General features: G+C 41.3%; 1 protein-coding gene across 3 annotated transcripts in view; it reads left to right on the plus strand.

Moving 5' to 3' along the window:
- Positions 1 to 13,817, plus strand: part of SLCO5A1 (solute carrier organic anion transporter family member 5A1) — a 59,743-nt gene that overhangs the window by 24,095 nt on the left and 21,831 nt on the right. For all 3 annotated transcript variants that reach the window (XM_083747691.1, XM_083747692.1, XM_083747693.1), the window contains exons 3-5: positions 3,873 to 4,005; positions 7,702 to 7,925; positions 11,931 to 12,095. In XM_083747691.1, the coding sequence (XP_083603817.1) occupies positions 3,873 to 4,005; positions 7,702 to 7,925; positions 11,931 to 12,095 (522 nt within the window). The remainder of the gene's footprint in view (positions 1 to 3,872; positions 4,006 to 7,701; positions 7,926 to 11,930; positions 12,096 to 13,817) is intronic.

Genomic DNA, 13,817 nt, shown 5'->3' on the forward strand with positions numbered 1-13,817 from the left:
TCTTTATTAGTCCAACCAAAATTATCTTGTAATTTTTGTTTGCTGATTATAGTTCTGACATGGATTTTAGATTGAATATCCTTTAGTGGACATCTTGAGAAGTTTGTGGGGAGCAACAATAGGCGAGCGCAAGAATATGAATTCTGCTATTTCTGCCTTTGGCCTGATCAGTCAATGGCTTACCAAGACCAGGAACATCTTGGTAGTGGCATCTCATCTAAGGAAAAGCCTTCTCGAAGAGGCTCCTGGTGGCATCTTTATTATGTTTTCCAGGGCAATGTAAATACCTTTTTATTTAATTAGTTTTTAAAACTGTATCTTAAATCTAGAGTGTTAAACCTAAATCTAGAGTGTGGCATGTGTGCAAGGAATATTTTCTGCTGTCTTTTTTATTATTTATTAAATTTGTGTACTGCCTTATACCAACATGTCTCAGGGCGGTTCACAACATGAAATCACAATATAAAATCACAAAATGCATAATAAAAACAAGAACAATGGTTCCAATACCATCGCTATCATAAACTTACCAGATGCCTTAGGCATGCCTCTCTGTCTCCCTCCTTCCACTCCCCAATTGGTAGGGACTTACCTTACAGGATTGTTGTAAGGAAAACAGCAAGGGAAAAAAAGTGAGACTAAATGCTGATGATTATTATTCTAGGTATTTTGGCGTGGAAAAGGTCTGCTTTGTGCTGCTGTTTAAAAGGTCTTTAAATCCATTCCATGTGGTAAGATTAATGTGCTGAAAAATGTTCAGAAGTCAATGTTTTCCATAATGTGGTTGATATGAATCTTGCCTTATGAAAATAAGTAAGGTACATGTGAAAACCCATTATTTCTTTCTAATAGCAACCAGCCATACACCCCTGCAGACTCACAAGCATGATGGCCGTCTCTGTTGTTTGTCCCAAGCATCTGGAATGTAGATATGTGTTGTTTTTGAACCTAGAAATTCCACTAGGTTGTCACACATAATAGCTTCTGGTAGACCTTTTCTCCATTACTGTACTTGTAACCACCAGACATTCTTAATTGTTTTCCATGGGGGTTGTGGAGGGATCACATGCACTGTTCCTGCGCGGTCCAACTTTCTCTTAAGGGCAGGTTGCTGACCTAAAGTTGGTTTGTTCAGCTGAACTGTAAATCCTCAGTGTGTTGGGAATTCTGATTCTTCAGGGTTTTTGACTGTGGGGAAAACTGTAAGTACATTTGGTCAAATGCACTAACAACCCCGCTTCAGACATAACCACTTAATGGGGAAAGGTCAGGAGTGCTGGGTCAGTGCATGTTGTCCCAACCTCCTCCATGGATACAAATTAAGAGTGGCTGAAGAAGACTTGAGCCTGATCCTTTTCTAAAGCTTGTTTAAGCTGCTGTGCTGGTCAACCCTATATGTGACAGTGAATTTCACAGGTATTTTTGTGTGTGTCCTTAACCTTCTGCCAGACACCTCTGTTAATAATAGTTGATAATTTGTGCTTATTTTCTTAGTATTGGAAAAAGTAACATTTTGTGTGTGTGTTGTAGGAGATATTTCAGTTGTTATAAATGATACGCAGTACAATATATAATTTATTCTGCATTGGAGGGAATAATCTGACTGCTTCCTAGACATTGCTAATCTTTGGAGAGCTTTAATTGTGATTTTGAGCGAGATCTATGCAGACTCTATAAGGTCTGGGTGAATTAAGTTTGGCAAGACAACAGAAAGTGAATCCAAGTTTGTTTCCCTAGTTGTTGCTTTTAAAAGCCGCCACCTCCTTTGGAAGCACTCTTCAGTTATACTAATGTAAGTCTGAAGCTTCAAAAATAGCACTGTTACCACAAGACAGGAACTATGATTAATTTATAACATAGGAATGGTGCTTCACTTAAGAAGTTTTAAAGACAATATCCGCTATATTAATTGTAAAAATAAAATAAAAGTGGAGTTAGGTAGGACGCTAAAACTTACTCAGTGGTCATTGTTCACATAGGACTTGATAGAGTGACATGGCCAGAGCACCACCACTTGAACCCAGTGGGGCAGAAGGTCTTGCGGGGGGCAGAATGTCTCTTTTTGCACTAGCTCCCTGGACCAGGCTGGTGCAGTGAAACTACCACCAGTGGCATGCCTACCAATGGTAGTATCTGTCCACTTGCTATTTAGGCAGGGACATTCAAGTGCTCCTAATCAGTGAGCCAGTGGACACCCCCACTTCAACCAAACCCCCTAAAAATCATGGTTTTGGACTGCTCTGCCCAACTTCCTTCCTCATTACCTCAAACTAATTATGGTACGGCATTTGAGGTTCTTTACAACCTCACAGACCAGTATGGTACAGTGGTTAAAGTGTCAGACTCGGATCAAGGAAATTGGGGTTCAAATGCATACTAGGCTATGATCTTCATTGGCTGAACTTGGACCAGTCTCTATCTTTCAGCCTCACAGTTGTAAGGATGAAATCATGGACTGAAATATGACTTTGGTGCATGACTTCAGTCATTTTTTGGTGTGATAGGTCCAAACTCACAAATTACACTATTAATTAAGGGGGGAGAAACCATTTTATGTTGCTTTCTAAAAAATCATGGGTAGCGCCTGATGCTCCCCACTAGTTCTATATTAATAGGCAAATATATATTCCTATATACAATTGTAAATAAGTTTTAGGCTAGGAACTCTTCTTCATTAGCTACTTAAAATTTCATAGTGGGTACTTAATGAATGGCAGGCATTTTTATTGTCTAAAAGTGACTAGAACAGCCCACCTTACGTGTGCTTCAGTCCTAGTTTTAGTTTCACTTTCCATATCATACCACAATTGCCTGACTCTTCAGGATCACATTTCACCACAGTGGGGATTGGTAACTTGTTAATGGAGGGGACCACTTCCTAATTTCCACTTATGCATTGAAGAGTTAAGTACATTATTTTAAGGGTCAGGGTGTTTAATATTTATATTGCCAGTAAGATATATTTACAGAAACGGAGGACCGCATACAGTATCTTCATAATAATTTTTAAGTTTTAGGCAGCATTCCCATCTCTAATGGAATATAGCCTGCATTTGTTATTTTTATCTTTGTAATACAGTACAGTATTTCTGCTAACTGTGAAACTTGTCTTCAGCATTACTAAATAAATGCTCTGTCATGTCTGTTTAGACTAAATAGCTGCTGCACATCCCAGTGGTAAATGCAGATGATTTGGGTGCAAATCATGTATTCCCCCAAAGATATGCATATTTATACCTGGGTCTACTCTGGAAAGAGTTCAGGGTATTACATCTCAAGAGGGGCTTGTTCCACACAGCACAGTGCATGCCATCCCTGTGCCTCTGCCCCAGTCTGCCAATGTGGTTCTGTTCCATCCTTCGCCTTCCCAAGGACCCTTGCCAGAAAAAAGCCCAAGCCTCATGTAAAAGGATACTCCCCCCCAGCACAGTCTGTTCCCTCCCCTGTTGTCTACCTACTCCACTTGCTTATATGTCAATATTCAGACACTGCAAATAGTTTTTCCTTATTCTGAAAATAAGGAATGAAAAAATACCTTGAAATATCTAGCTGTTTAAAGTTAGAAGTGTTAAAAAGGTACGATGCTACCATTCATTAGCATGCAGCAGGAATGGAACTTGCTTTTTAGAAGGCAATCCTGTATGTGGTTGCAAGGGGGTGGATGTTTGATGTGGGAGAAACAATAGGAACTGTAGAAAAAGCCAGGAGTGGCTGCCCTTAGAATATGCAAAATCGTAGGAAAGCACTCGTCTTCCTTTTCTTTCTATCTGTGAAATCTTTTATTACTTTAGCATTCTGCTTTAATATTGTAATGTCTGTAATATGGTATATTTTGACATGTCCTGGGTTGGCTTTTGCTTTTCTTTTTTCAGCCATCATGTATGTAATGGGAGCACTTGGTCCAGCAGCAGGATATTTATTAGGCGGAGTTCTTATTGGGTTTTATGTGGATCCTAGAAGTACTGTTTATATTGACCAGAGTGACCCTCGTTTCATCGGTAACTGGTAAGTTGCAGCCATATGTCTGTTATGCATGAGAATGACCATTGACATTAGATTCATAATCCAGCTAATAGCATCTTTTTGAAGGTGGTTAAAGCATCTTAACATTTGACCGTGTCCTTGGCGGTTCTGAGTTTAGAGTAACTGCAGTGCGTGATGCATCTGTGGATTGTTTAACCAGATTGATTGCTGGTTTTTTCTGTTGCTAGTTGTACATGTAGAACTATGAATGAATATTCAAAGTTAAAAAGGTTTTTAAAAGCCAAGTACTTTAGCATTTGCAGCAAAGCCTTTAGATTCCCTTCCTGGAGTATGTGTGTGTGTTTCTATGCCAATATCCAGCTACACTTCTGCACTTCCAACTATATAGGAGTTAATATGTGAGAATAATTCAATTTTCATAATTAGTCATGCATTCTCATTTTATAGCTTGCTGTTGTGAGACATTGTACTGGCACAAATTTTTGATGCTCTAACATGTCTACTTGAGCAACAGAGGGGTTGTCACAATAAAAGATATATGCAGATTTGTGGGCAAGATAGCTAAAAGGACTTTAAACATAAGTTGCCAGGCGCAAACAACAGAGATGGGCATCCCCTTTATGCCCTGCTTGTGAGTTTCTCAGAGATGCTGAAGTAGATAGACCTTTTGGTTAGAACCAACAGGACAATTCTTGTGTTTCGCTTGCCAAGCAGCTCATGCTGTAGCAGTGCATTTTCAGATTAATTAATCTCAATCACATTCCCCTTCTGTTGGGAGCACAGAGTAGCTTCCTATAGATGTATCAAACATTCTTCCATCCAGGTACTGACCATGATGATATCTGATTAGTGTTAACAACTTTAGCACCCTAATTTCTTCTTGCTGTTCGCTGAGATAGCCAAGTTGACAAAGCACTGTTTAGTTTTACCAGCAAGTGGGTTAGAAACAGCTGCAACGACATTAAAGGAGCAGCAATAATTATATGAGAGTCACAGGGAAGGGAGTTAACAATCTAACCATGAACAATCTAACCATGACAATAATAGTGGTGATCTTGAAGAAATATGGCCTTAGATTTTCCAGACATTCAGTGCCAAACATCTGCCAGAAATAACTGGGTGCTGTGCTATAATTAGGCACATTTACAAGGCACTGAGTAGCCAATAAAGCCTATGGCTTCTTATTTCTACCAGATGCTCCTTAATTGGTGTTCTGCAGATGGTACACTCAGCTACTTAATGGCCAGCAGCTGGTGACCTAGGAATGTGGGGGGTCTCCATCTCTCCCTACCGGTATATATTCATTCTGGAAAATCTAACACAGGTAGAGTAAGGTAATCCATGTGAACCACACACAGAATAGAATATTAGGGCAGAATAATACCGAGTCCATGTCGGCATCCAGTTCTGCAATGTTTTTGCTCCAGAAAATATTTTCTTTCAGAATGGCTGTCTGCCTGCTATACATCAACCATACAGTTAAAAAGAAAACTCTGACTGAACTGGAACGCAACTGAAGTTTGAGAGCCAAATTTAGCTTAGTAACTAGAGACAAAAGAGATGAGGAAAAAGTTGCATCAGTGGTCACATAACTGATAGGTCACAATGACCAGAATGTATGTTATCTAGCCTTGGAATAGGCTAGCGTTTGGGTCTGAACTGTTACATTGAACACGTAATCTGCAGCAATGGGCAGCAGGTGGGATCAGTTTTGGGGTTGTGCTGTCTGGGGAGTGGGGAATTAATTTCCCGACATTAAGAGATCTTGATTGAATTACTGTCTTCTAGTGTGTTACAAATGTACAAAGCTTTCAGTGGGTCTATAAAAACATTTAAAGGTAAAGGTAAACGTACCCCTGCCCGTCAGGGCCAGTCGTGACCGACTCTAGTGTTGCGCACTCATCTTGCTCAAGAGGCCGGGAGCCGGCGCTGTCCGAAGACACCTCCGGGTCACGTGGCCAGCATGACGAAGCTGCATCTGGTGAGCCAGCACCAGCACCGCACACGGAAACACCGTTTACCTTCCCGCTAGAAAGCGGTCCCTATTTATCTACTTGCACTTAGGGGTGCTTTCAAACTGCTAGGTGGGCAGGAGCTGGGACCGAATGACAGGAGCTTACCCCGCCGCGGGGATTTGAACCGCCGACCTTTCGATCAGCAAGTCCTAGGCTCTGTGGTTTAACCCACAGCGCCACCCGCGTCCCACATAAAAACATTTAGTTTCCTACTAAATGCTGAGGAGGACATGCTGCTGAAATAGACACCTGATGTCTGCCTTAACATTCATTTCAAACTTATTTGGGTTTGTACTGCAAGTGCTATTTGCCTACTTGATTGATATTCTGTCCCCTAGTTTTTGTTGATTTAATAGAAATTCATTTTGTATCATACATTGGCTTGATTCGCACATTATATGAAGCCGTGGTTTGTTTATGGATTAAACTTTAAGCTATGGTTTTTTAAACAAACAAACAATCAAATAAACCATGGCTCATTTGGTTTGCTTTCTAGCTGCTCTTGCCTCATGGCTTTACACTTTGGTGAACATCTGTGATGGGATGGCCAAACAAGCTGTGGTTAAATAAGGATGATGGATTCATACTTAATGCCAAATTATAGTTAAAGCAAACCAAGCTTTGTCAGTCTCTTAGAAGCCAGTTCATGATTTGGCAGTACAAAAATCCTAGTTAAGCTGCTTGGTTGGGTTCACACATAGCTTAATAAACCATAGTTAATAAACTGCACTTTAATGTTATGTGCAGACCAGGCTGTTTGTTTCTTTCTGATTCTAGTTGTGTCTCTTACTTGTATGCCAGTTTTTAAATTTTAGTCACCATGTGACTCTATAGGATTTTTCGCTCTATAGGACACAACTTTTCCCCTCCAAAAATGAAGGGGGAAAGTGTGTGTGTCCTATGGAGTGAATGCAGGCTTTCGCTGAAGCCTGGAGAGTGAGAGGGGTCGGTGTGCACCGCCCCCTCTTGTGTTCCAGGCTTCAGGAAGCTATCCGCAAGCCTGCGGAGCCCGGCGGGAACTCCTGCCAGGCTCTGCAGGCTTGCGGACAGCTGCCTGCAGCCCGAAGCCCGGGGAGCGCGGCGCTGTGCACCCCGGGCTTCGGGCAGCTCTCCGCAAGCCTGCGGAGCTCAGCGGGAGTTCCCGCCGGGCTCAGAAGGCTTGCGGACAGGAGCCTGCTGTCCCTGAAGCCAAAACAGCAAAAAGGGGCGCTGCGCAGCCCTCCGTCTTGCTGTTCCAGCTTCGGGAAGGCTGCGCAAAGCCTCTGCAGGGCGGCGGGGTGAAGGCTACTAAGGATGTCCCCGAAGCCTCAATCCTTTGGAGTGCAGCTGCGCTCCAAAGGCTTCAGGGATCTTTGAGGCTGGCGGTGGGGGAAGGCAGCACTTCCCCCCACCGCCAGCCCCACAAGCTCGGGGGACAGCGGCAAGGCCTGCTCTTGAACGCACCTTGAACGCACCGTGTTTTTGAGGGGGAGAACAAGAAAAACATTTTTTTTCCCTATTCTCCCCCTCCTATGGTCCAGTGCGTCCTATGGTCTGGTGCGTCCAATAGAGCGAAAAATGCAATAATTAGAAATACATTGGATGTTTTCTGTTTTATAAGATGCAGAGAATCTTTGTACAGTCTCAGTCACTAGTTTTTGTTTCTGGTTGCAGTACACATATAGCTCAGCCCCAATTGTTCTTTTTTATCTCTCAACTTCAGGTGGAGTGGGTTCCTCCTTTGTGCCACTGCAATGCTTTTTGTCATACTTCCAATGTTTACTTTCCCCAAAAAGCTTCCACCTCGACACAAGAAAAAGAAGAAAAAGAAGATGCACGTTGATGATGTTTCAAGTGATGATGATATTGTAAAAGAAAAAGCAAACAGTAAAAGTCAGGTAGACCATGAAGTCCCTGCTTCAATGGGATTTGGAAAGAACGTTAGAGGTAATATATGTTTTTTAAATAACAGATTGGGGTGAGGTTTAAAATCATACAATTACTGTTAGTTTCTGCTGAAAATTGATAATGAAAGCCAATAGGCAATAGTGCACTTGGGAAATGGGAGAGTAACCAGTGTTTCGTATCATATGGTATTCTATCTCAGGACCACCTGTAATCTCTGGCTAATCCACGGTTGCTGTTGGCTAAATCACAACATCCTGGCACATGCAGTCAGTGCAAAGCATGTCAGGATCATTCAAGACATTTGCCGTGTTCCTCCACACCTTCATAAATCATCATGTGGCCACATTCTCTCCCCTGCCCCGCAATTCTGTTGCCTCATATGGATTATGTAGCTGTGGAAGAATGTAAGAATATGACCAACAGTTTTTGTTACTGCCTTAGATAAGCTGGAAACAGCCTCTGCATGGTGGCTTTTGTCATCACTACCAGTCACGATTCCCTAGTTCCTCATCATGTAGATGGTCTCCATGCTGGCATCTGTCTAAAAATGAGAACTGGCGGGTGCTTAGGTAAATATAGGAAGCAGTCATTCAAATGAGGTGTGGGTTAGTTGCATTCACAACTATTGTCTGGACACTGGAAATTCTGAAACTGAAAGTGCCTTCCAACTGGAAATTGCAGAGCAATGCTAGTTATTCTAATAACTTGTCATGAAAAAGTATAAAGTTTAGTAGCCAGAAGTTGCAATTATATGTGTAGTGATCAGGGGTTAAGTCCCTTTTAACGCATTGGTACAGTAGTACCTCGGGTTACATGCGCTTCAGGTTACATACACTTCAGGTTACAGACTCCGTTAACTCAGAAATAGTACCTCGGATTAAGAACTTTGCTTCAGGATGAGAACAGAAAGCATGTGGCAGCAGCGGGAGGCCCCATTAGCTAAAGTGGTGCTTCAGGTTAAGAACAGTTTCAGGTTAAGAACGGACCTCCGGAATGAATTGCAGTAAGTATGTAACCAGAGGTACCACTGTACTTACTTTTGGGGTTGCGGGTGGCGCTGTGGGTTAAACCACTGTGCTGCTTGGGCTTGCCGATCGGAAGGTCGGCGGTTCAAATCACTGTGATGGGGTGAGCTCCCGTTGCTTGGTCCCTGCTCCTGCCAACCTAGCAGTTCGAAAGCACATCAAGTGCAAGTAGATAAATAGGTACTGCTCGGGCGGGAAGGTAAACGGTGTTTCCGTGCACTGCTCTGGTTTCACCAGAAGTGGCTTAGTCATGCTGGCCACATGACCCGGAAAAACTGCCTTAGGAAGCGGACAAATGTCGGCTCCCTCGACCTTTAAAGCGAGATGAACACCGCAACCTCAAAGGTGTTCGTGACTGGACTTAATTGTCAGGGGTCCCTTTACCTTTACTTACTTTTGAGTGGGCATGTATAGGTTTGGCTGCAAATTACTGCTATCTCACCAAGCAATTGATACAATGGGTTGAATCCAGACTAAGTCTGAAATCCTAATCCTGTTTACCTGGGGAGTAGGTAACTCTCTTTGAATTCAGTAGAGCTTACTTCTGAGTAGATATGTTAGGCTTGTGCTGTGTCAGCCACTCTTTGCCACAACCAACTTAAGTCCCATTGATTTTAGTGAGTCTGGATCCAACTCAATGTGTTCAGATATCAAATATCATAACTTCCAGAGCAGGGAACAGAACCAGCTTGCCCTGTATGTAAACATTTAGTCACTGTTATACAAATTGGGAAAGCAAAGGAGTTATATGTTATCTGCTATTGGGCAAATGTACAATTGCCTTCATTTTTCTCCAGTTTAATTTTGTCTATACATTAATGTAATTGAAACAATTTCTGTTTTAAGACACCGCAAAAGTAATATATTATAGTTGGTGGTACTAGGAACAGAAATAATATATATAATATCCTATTTAAACTACTCTTATTGGGCATTCAAAGCCCATAAGCACATGGGGCAGAAAATAAGACACAAAGGGGTACATAGAGGCTGATTTAGGGTCATCCAATAGTGGCTCAACAATGTATGAATAAGCTTTTTGCCAGTGCATACAACCTCTTCACTCCTTCCTTTTGTATGAGTCACATTTAAATCATTAAGTCGCTAAATAACTAGTCTTTGAGCAGGGAAATCCAAAGAAACCAGGATTTTCAACCATGGTTGGTTTGAAGTTGCTTTAAAATCTGGACTTGCTTTATAGTTGGTTTCCAATGTGACCGACCTGTAGTATTAACTCCCCTCCCCCCACAACCTTTTGTGGCCTGTAATATAATTCTAGCACCATTTGGTGACCTAGTTGTGGCATTGTCATAAAACTGCACCATCATTTCTTGGCATATCGGTACAGTTTCATATTCACCTTTGAAAAGTCACCTTTTTCTTTTTCTTTGACATTGCAGTGTCATAATTGCTCAGTTAGCAATTCAGCAGATTTAATTGGCTATAAGAAAATGTGCTTCATGCCATTTTTTAAATTTTGGCTTTCTTCACATCTAAACTTTGTGATGCAGTTCCTCAACCATTCTCTTTTGCGTAGTTCAAATCTGAGCAAGTCTTCTGGAAATAAGACTTTCAGCATTGTCCTCTAAATGACTGTGTGTCAGGAAAAGTTGCAGAGTAGCATTTTGCTGAATTTTTGCAGTGACTGCTATATGTCTTCATTATTTTAAATGAAAAATTGCTGCATCCACCTCCACTTTAATTCCCCAGGGCTTGCTGTAATGCTCTTCCTTGGCCCCTATTAAAAGTATTCATTACAAACGTTGGGGGAGAAATCACCCTTATTGGCTGTTTGGCCAAGTTGACCTAAAAATGGTCAGGCTATGCTGCAAAGTGGAATGATCTCCCCTCTCCTCCCTCTTATGTCCCCACAAGCGGCTCAGGGGTCGGGTGTTGGTAGAACAGTGCTCAGGAAGAGGATTGTTCTCTCTGGCAAATTGAAATGCTTACAACAATTATGTCAATTGTAGTGATATGAAAAGTTAGGGATATGATTGTGTTTGTGGTGAGGAGAGAAGTAGTGGAGGTTGCAGAGGAGGGTGTTTGCTGTTATAGTTTCCCCCTATCATCTCTTGTGTTCTGTGTTGCTCATTTATAGCCTGCTTGGCCGGTCTCTTTCTTCTTGGCACTTTTAAATATAAGACAGTTGCTGAAACATCAGCCCTGCAAAATGTCCCTATGAGGTTGAGGACTGGAGGATTTCTGATAAGGCATACTGAGCAGTCCTCACTATGCTCTTCCTGTCTCTGCACTCAGTTCCTTTTTTCATGGTAGCATGGGAACCACAGTAGCAGAACCCCTTCCCATGTCACTTGGATAATATGATGAGCACACATCCTGCCTCTACCGTAGGCTAACTTTGCCCCCATTTCCAGGAGTATTGTTCAGATAGGAATGAGCTGCAGCATGGGCTCATTTATAACCACTTCCTGACCCACATATGAAGGAGCCATACTGCAGTAGCTTCTGTACAACCAGAGTCATATCAAAAGGAACTTTTGAAATCCATATAATGTTGGGCTGTACCCTGCTGTTCATTATAACCAAGGCCTGCCAAACGGGATTGTTTATTTAGTTCTACAGTTACAATTCCTGAGACTTGGACATCTGATCCTAGCTTATGCTGAGTCAGTCTAGTCCAGTATTGTCCGCTCTGACTGTCTCTCCAGGATTTTTGACAGAGATTTTTCCCATCACCATCTACCCGATCTGTTTAGGATGAGATGCCAAAGATTGGACCTGGAGTCTTTTACCTGTGAGGCAGGTGGTCTGTCACTGAGTTATTTACTCCTAAGACTTCTACTTGTGGAATCACACTTGGGAATGTTGGAAAGGCCCTAACATATGCTAAGATTATTTTGTATTCACACTGTGGAACCCCCAGGAAGCGGTCTTGGATGGGTAACCATTCCTTAAAATCCAGTTCAAAGCAGGCTGATTTTCTTTTTGTTTTCCATTCATTATGTATATATAAAGTTCATGTGTCATACTTCTATTTTTATTTTTGTGTCATTTGTAGAACTTCCAAGAGCAGCTGTCAGGATCTTAAGCAACATGACATTCCTTTTTGTGAGTTTGTCATACACAGCCGAGAGTGCCATTGTTACTGCTTTTATTACCTTCATCCCCAAGTTCATCGAGTCACAGTTTGGCATCCCAGCTTCTAATGCCAGCATCTACACTGGTAAGGCATTGCCATCAGTACAAAACCTGTAAGAATTATTCTTCTGTGACTGGCAAAAGAAAACTATTAGAAAAGTTTCAGCAATGCTCTTTTTAATTGTTTGTTTTACAGTTTGCAACTATTCGGCCTTAAAGGTACCCATTGTTTATATATGAGCAATTTGCCATGTCTGTAGTGTGATAATGTTTTCTCACGTGGAAATAAAATTGCTCTGGCAATGCCAGCACCATCAAAAGGTTGTCCTGACCTGTTAGATTGCTATTGATTGCTTAACAGTGAACTTTACTGCTCTTTCAGCGTGTCTCACTCTTGCTTGCAGGTCATTCATTGGTCAAATGGCCTGTCCATATCTTTACTCATTTTTCATCTCAGCAATAACTGAAGCTATTAGTATGGTTATTTAAATCTATATAGCTCTTGTATGAATTTCCATGTAAAGGCATTAAAACGTTACAATTGCCAAGCTGAATCAACCCAAAGGTCCATCTATTTTCTCCCAACAGTGACTATTTGCAGGCCTCTGAGTTAATTGGAAACAAGGCTATTCCATAATGTTTGCTTCCAGCACCTGAGAATCAAATGGATGTTGCTCTGAATTTGGGGGTTCCAGTGGTGGCGATCATAATATGCCTTATAAACCCTCCCATCTTTTGGCCACGTACTCAAAACAGCTTACAAAAGACATTAAATATTAAAACCAAGATTATCATTGAGACAGCATAAAACATAGCTAAAACAATTCATTTTTTAAAAGGTTGCATCATAAAATCAACCTGAAAACACTAAACCCTTTCCCAAGATCATCCTATATGAATTAGTTTTGCCTCCTTTAAAAAGCCAGCTAACATAATTATCAAGGTTTATAAATGTACTTAGAAAGGACCCATTTAGCTAAACTAAAATAGCCTAATGTAAATTGCATCTTGGCAAGACTTCACTGCTCTAGAGTCCTTGAATGGGATAACACTTTCTATTTACTGCCAAAGAAGAGGTCTAGGAAGGGTAGTTAAAACTGTGTAGTTAGAAGAGATAAAGAGAAGTAATGGAAGCACCTTGACATGGAATTCCTATCGGGGCAGGAGAAATTTAGTTGAAATGTTCCATATTTTAATAAATTTGTATAAGGGGAGTAACCAAGAGACGTTTTGTACAAATAAAGAAATAAAGAAAATTGGTGCAGACAATCCTGTATGGACACCTCCACAGGGTATGGAAGTTGTGCATTCTATAACATAAAATACAGTAAAGGCTGTTTTGATTGACAGTCTTGTAATTCCATGTGATTAGTACAGAAGCTACTCAGGCTCTTAACAAATGTTGCTTCTGTGTTTTATGGCATACCCAAGGGCCTTAATTGTATCATTGCCTAGTCTTAGATGTGTACTCATAAAGTCAGGGTAAACCAAGCCTTAAGCTTGATATGAGAGATTGCTAATGTCCAACCCAAGAATGAGAGAGACAGAAACTGGTTAGTTGATGTATACTTTTGGATCAACTTAGATTTTTGAAAAAGGTCTTTTTCACAGCCCAATTCTGTCCATTTTTTCCTCACATTTAAGCCTCACTCTACTCAGTGGGGTCTATTTCCTTGTTTAAGATTGCCTAGTACCACTTGTGAAAAACATATAATAGGTATTTGTATATTATTATTTTCTCCAATGTTGGAAAACTTTTTGCTTCAACCTTTTGACGCCAACTCAAGGACAGAAACTGGATATTGCT

This window comes from Podarcis gaigeae (assembly GCF_964106915.1).
Source record: "Podarcis gaigeae genome assembly, chromosome: 7".
In the NCBI taxonomy this organism is placed as follows: Eukaryota; Metazoa; Chordata; class Lepidosauria; order Squamata; family Lacertidae; genus Podarcis; species Podarcis gaigeae.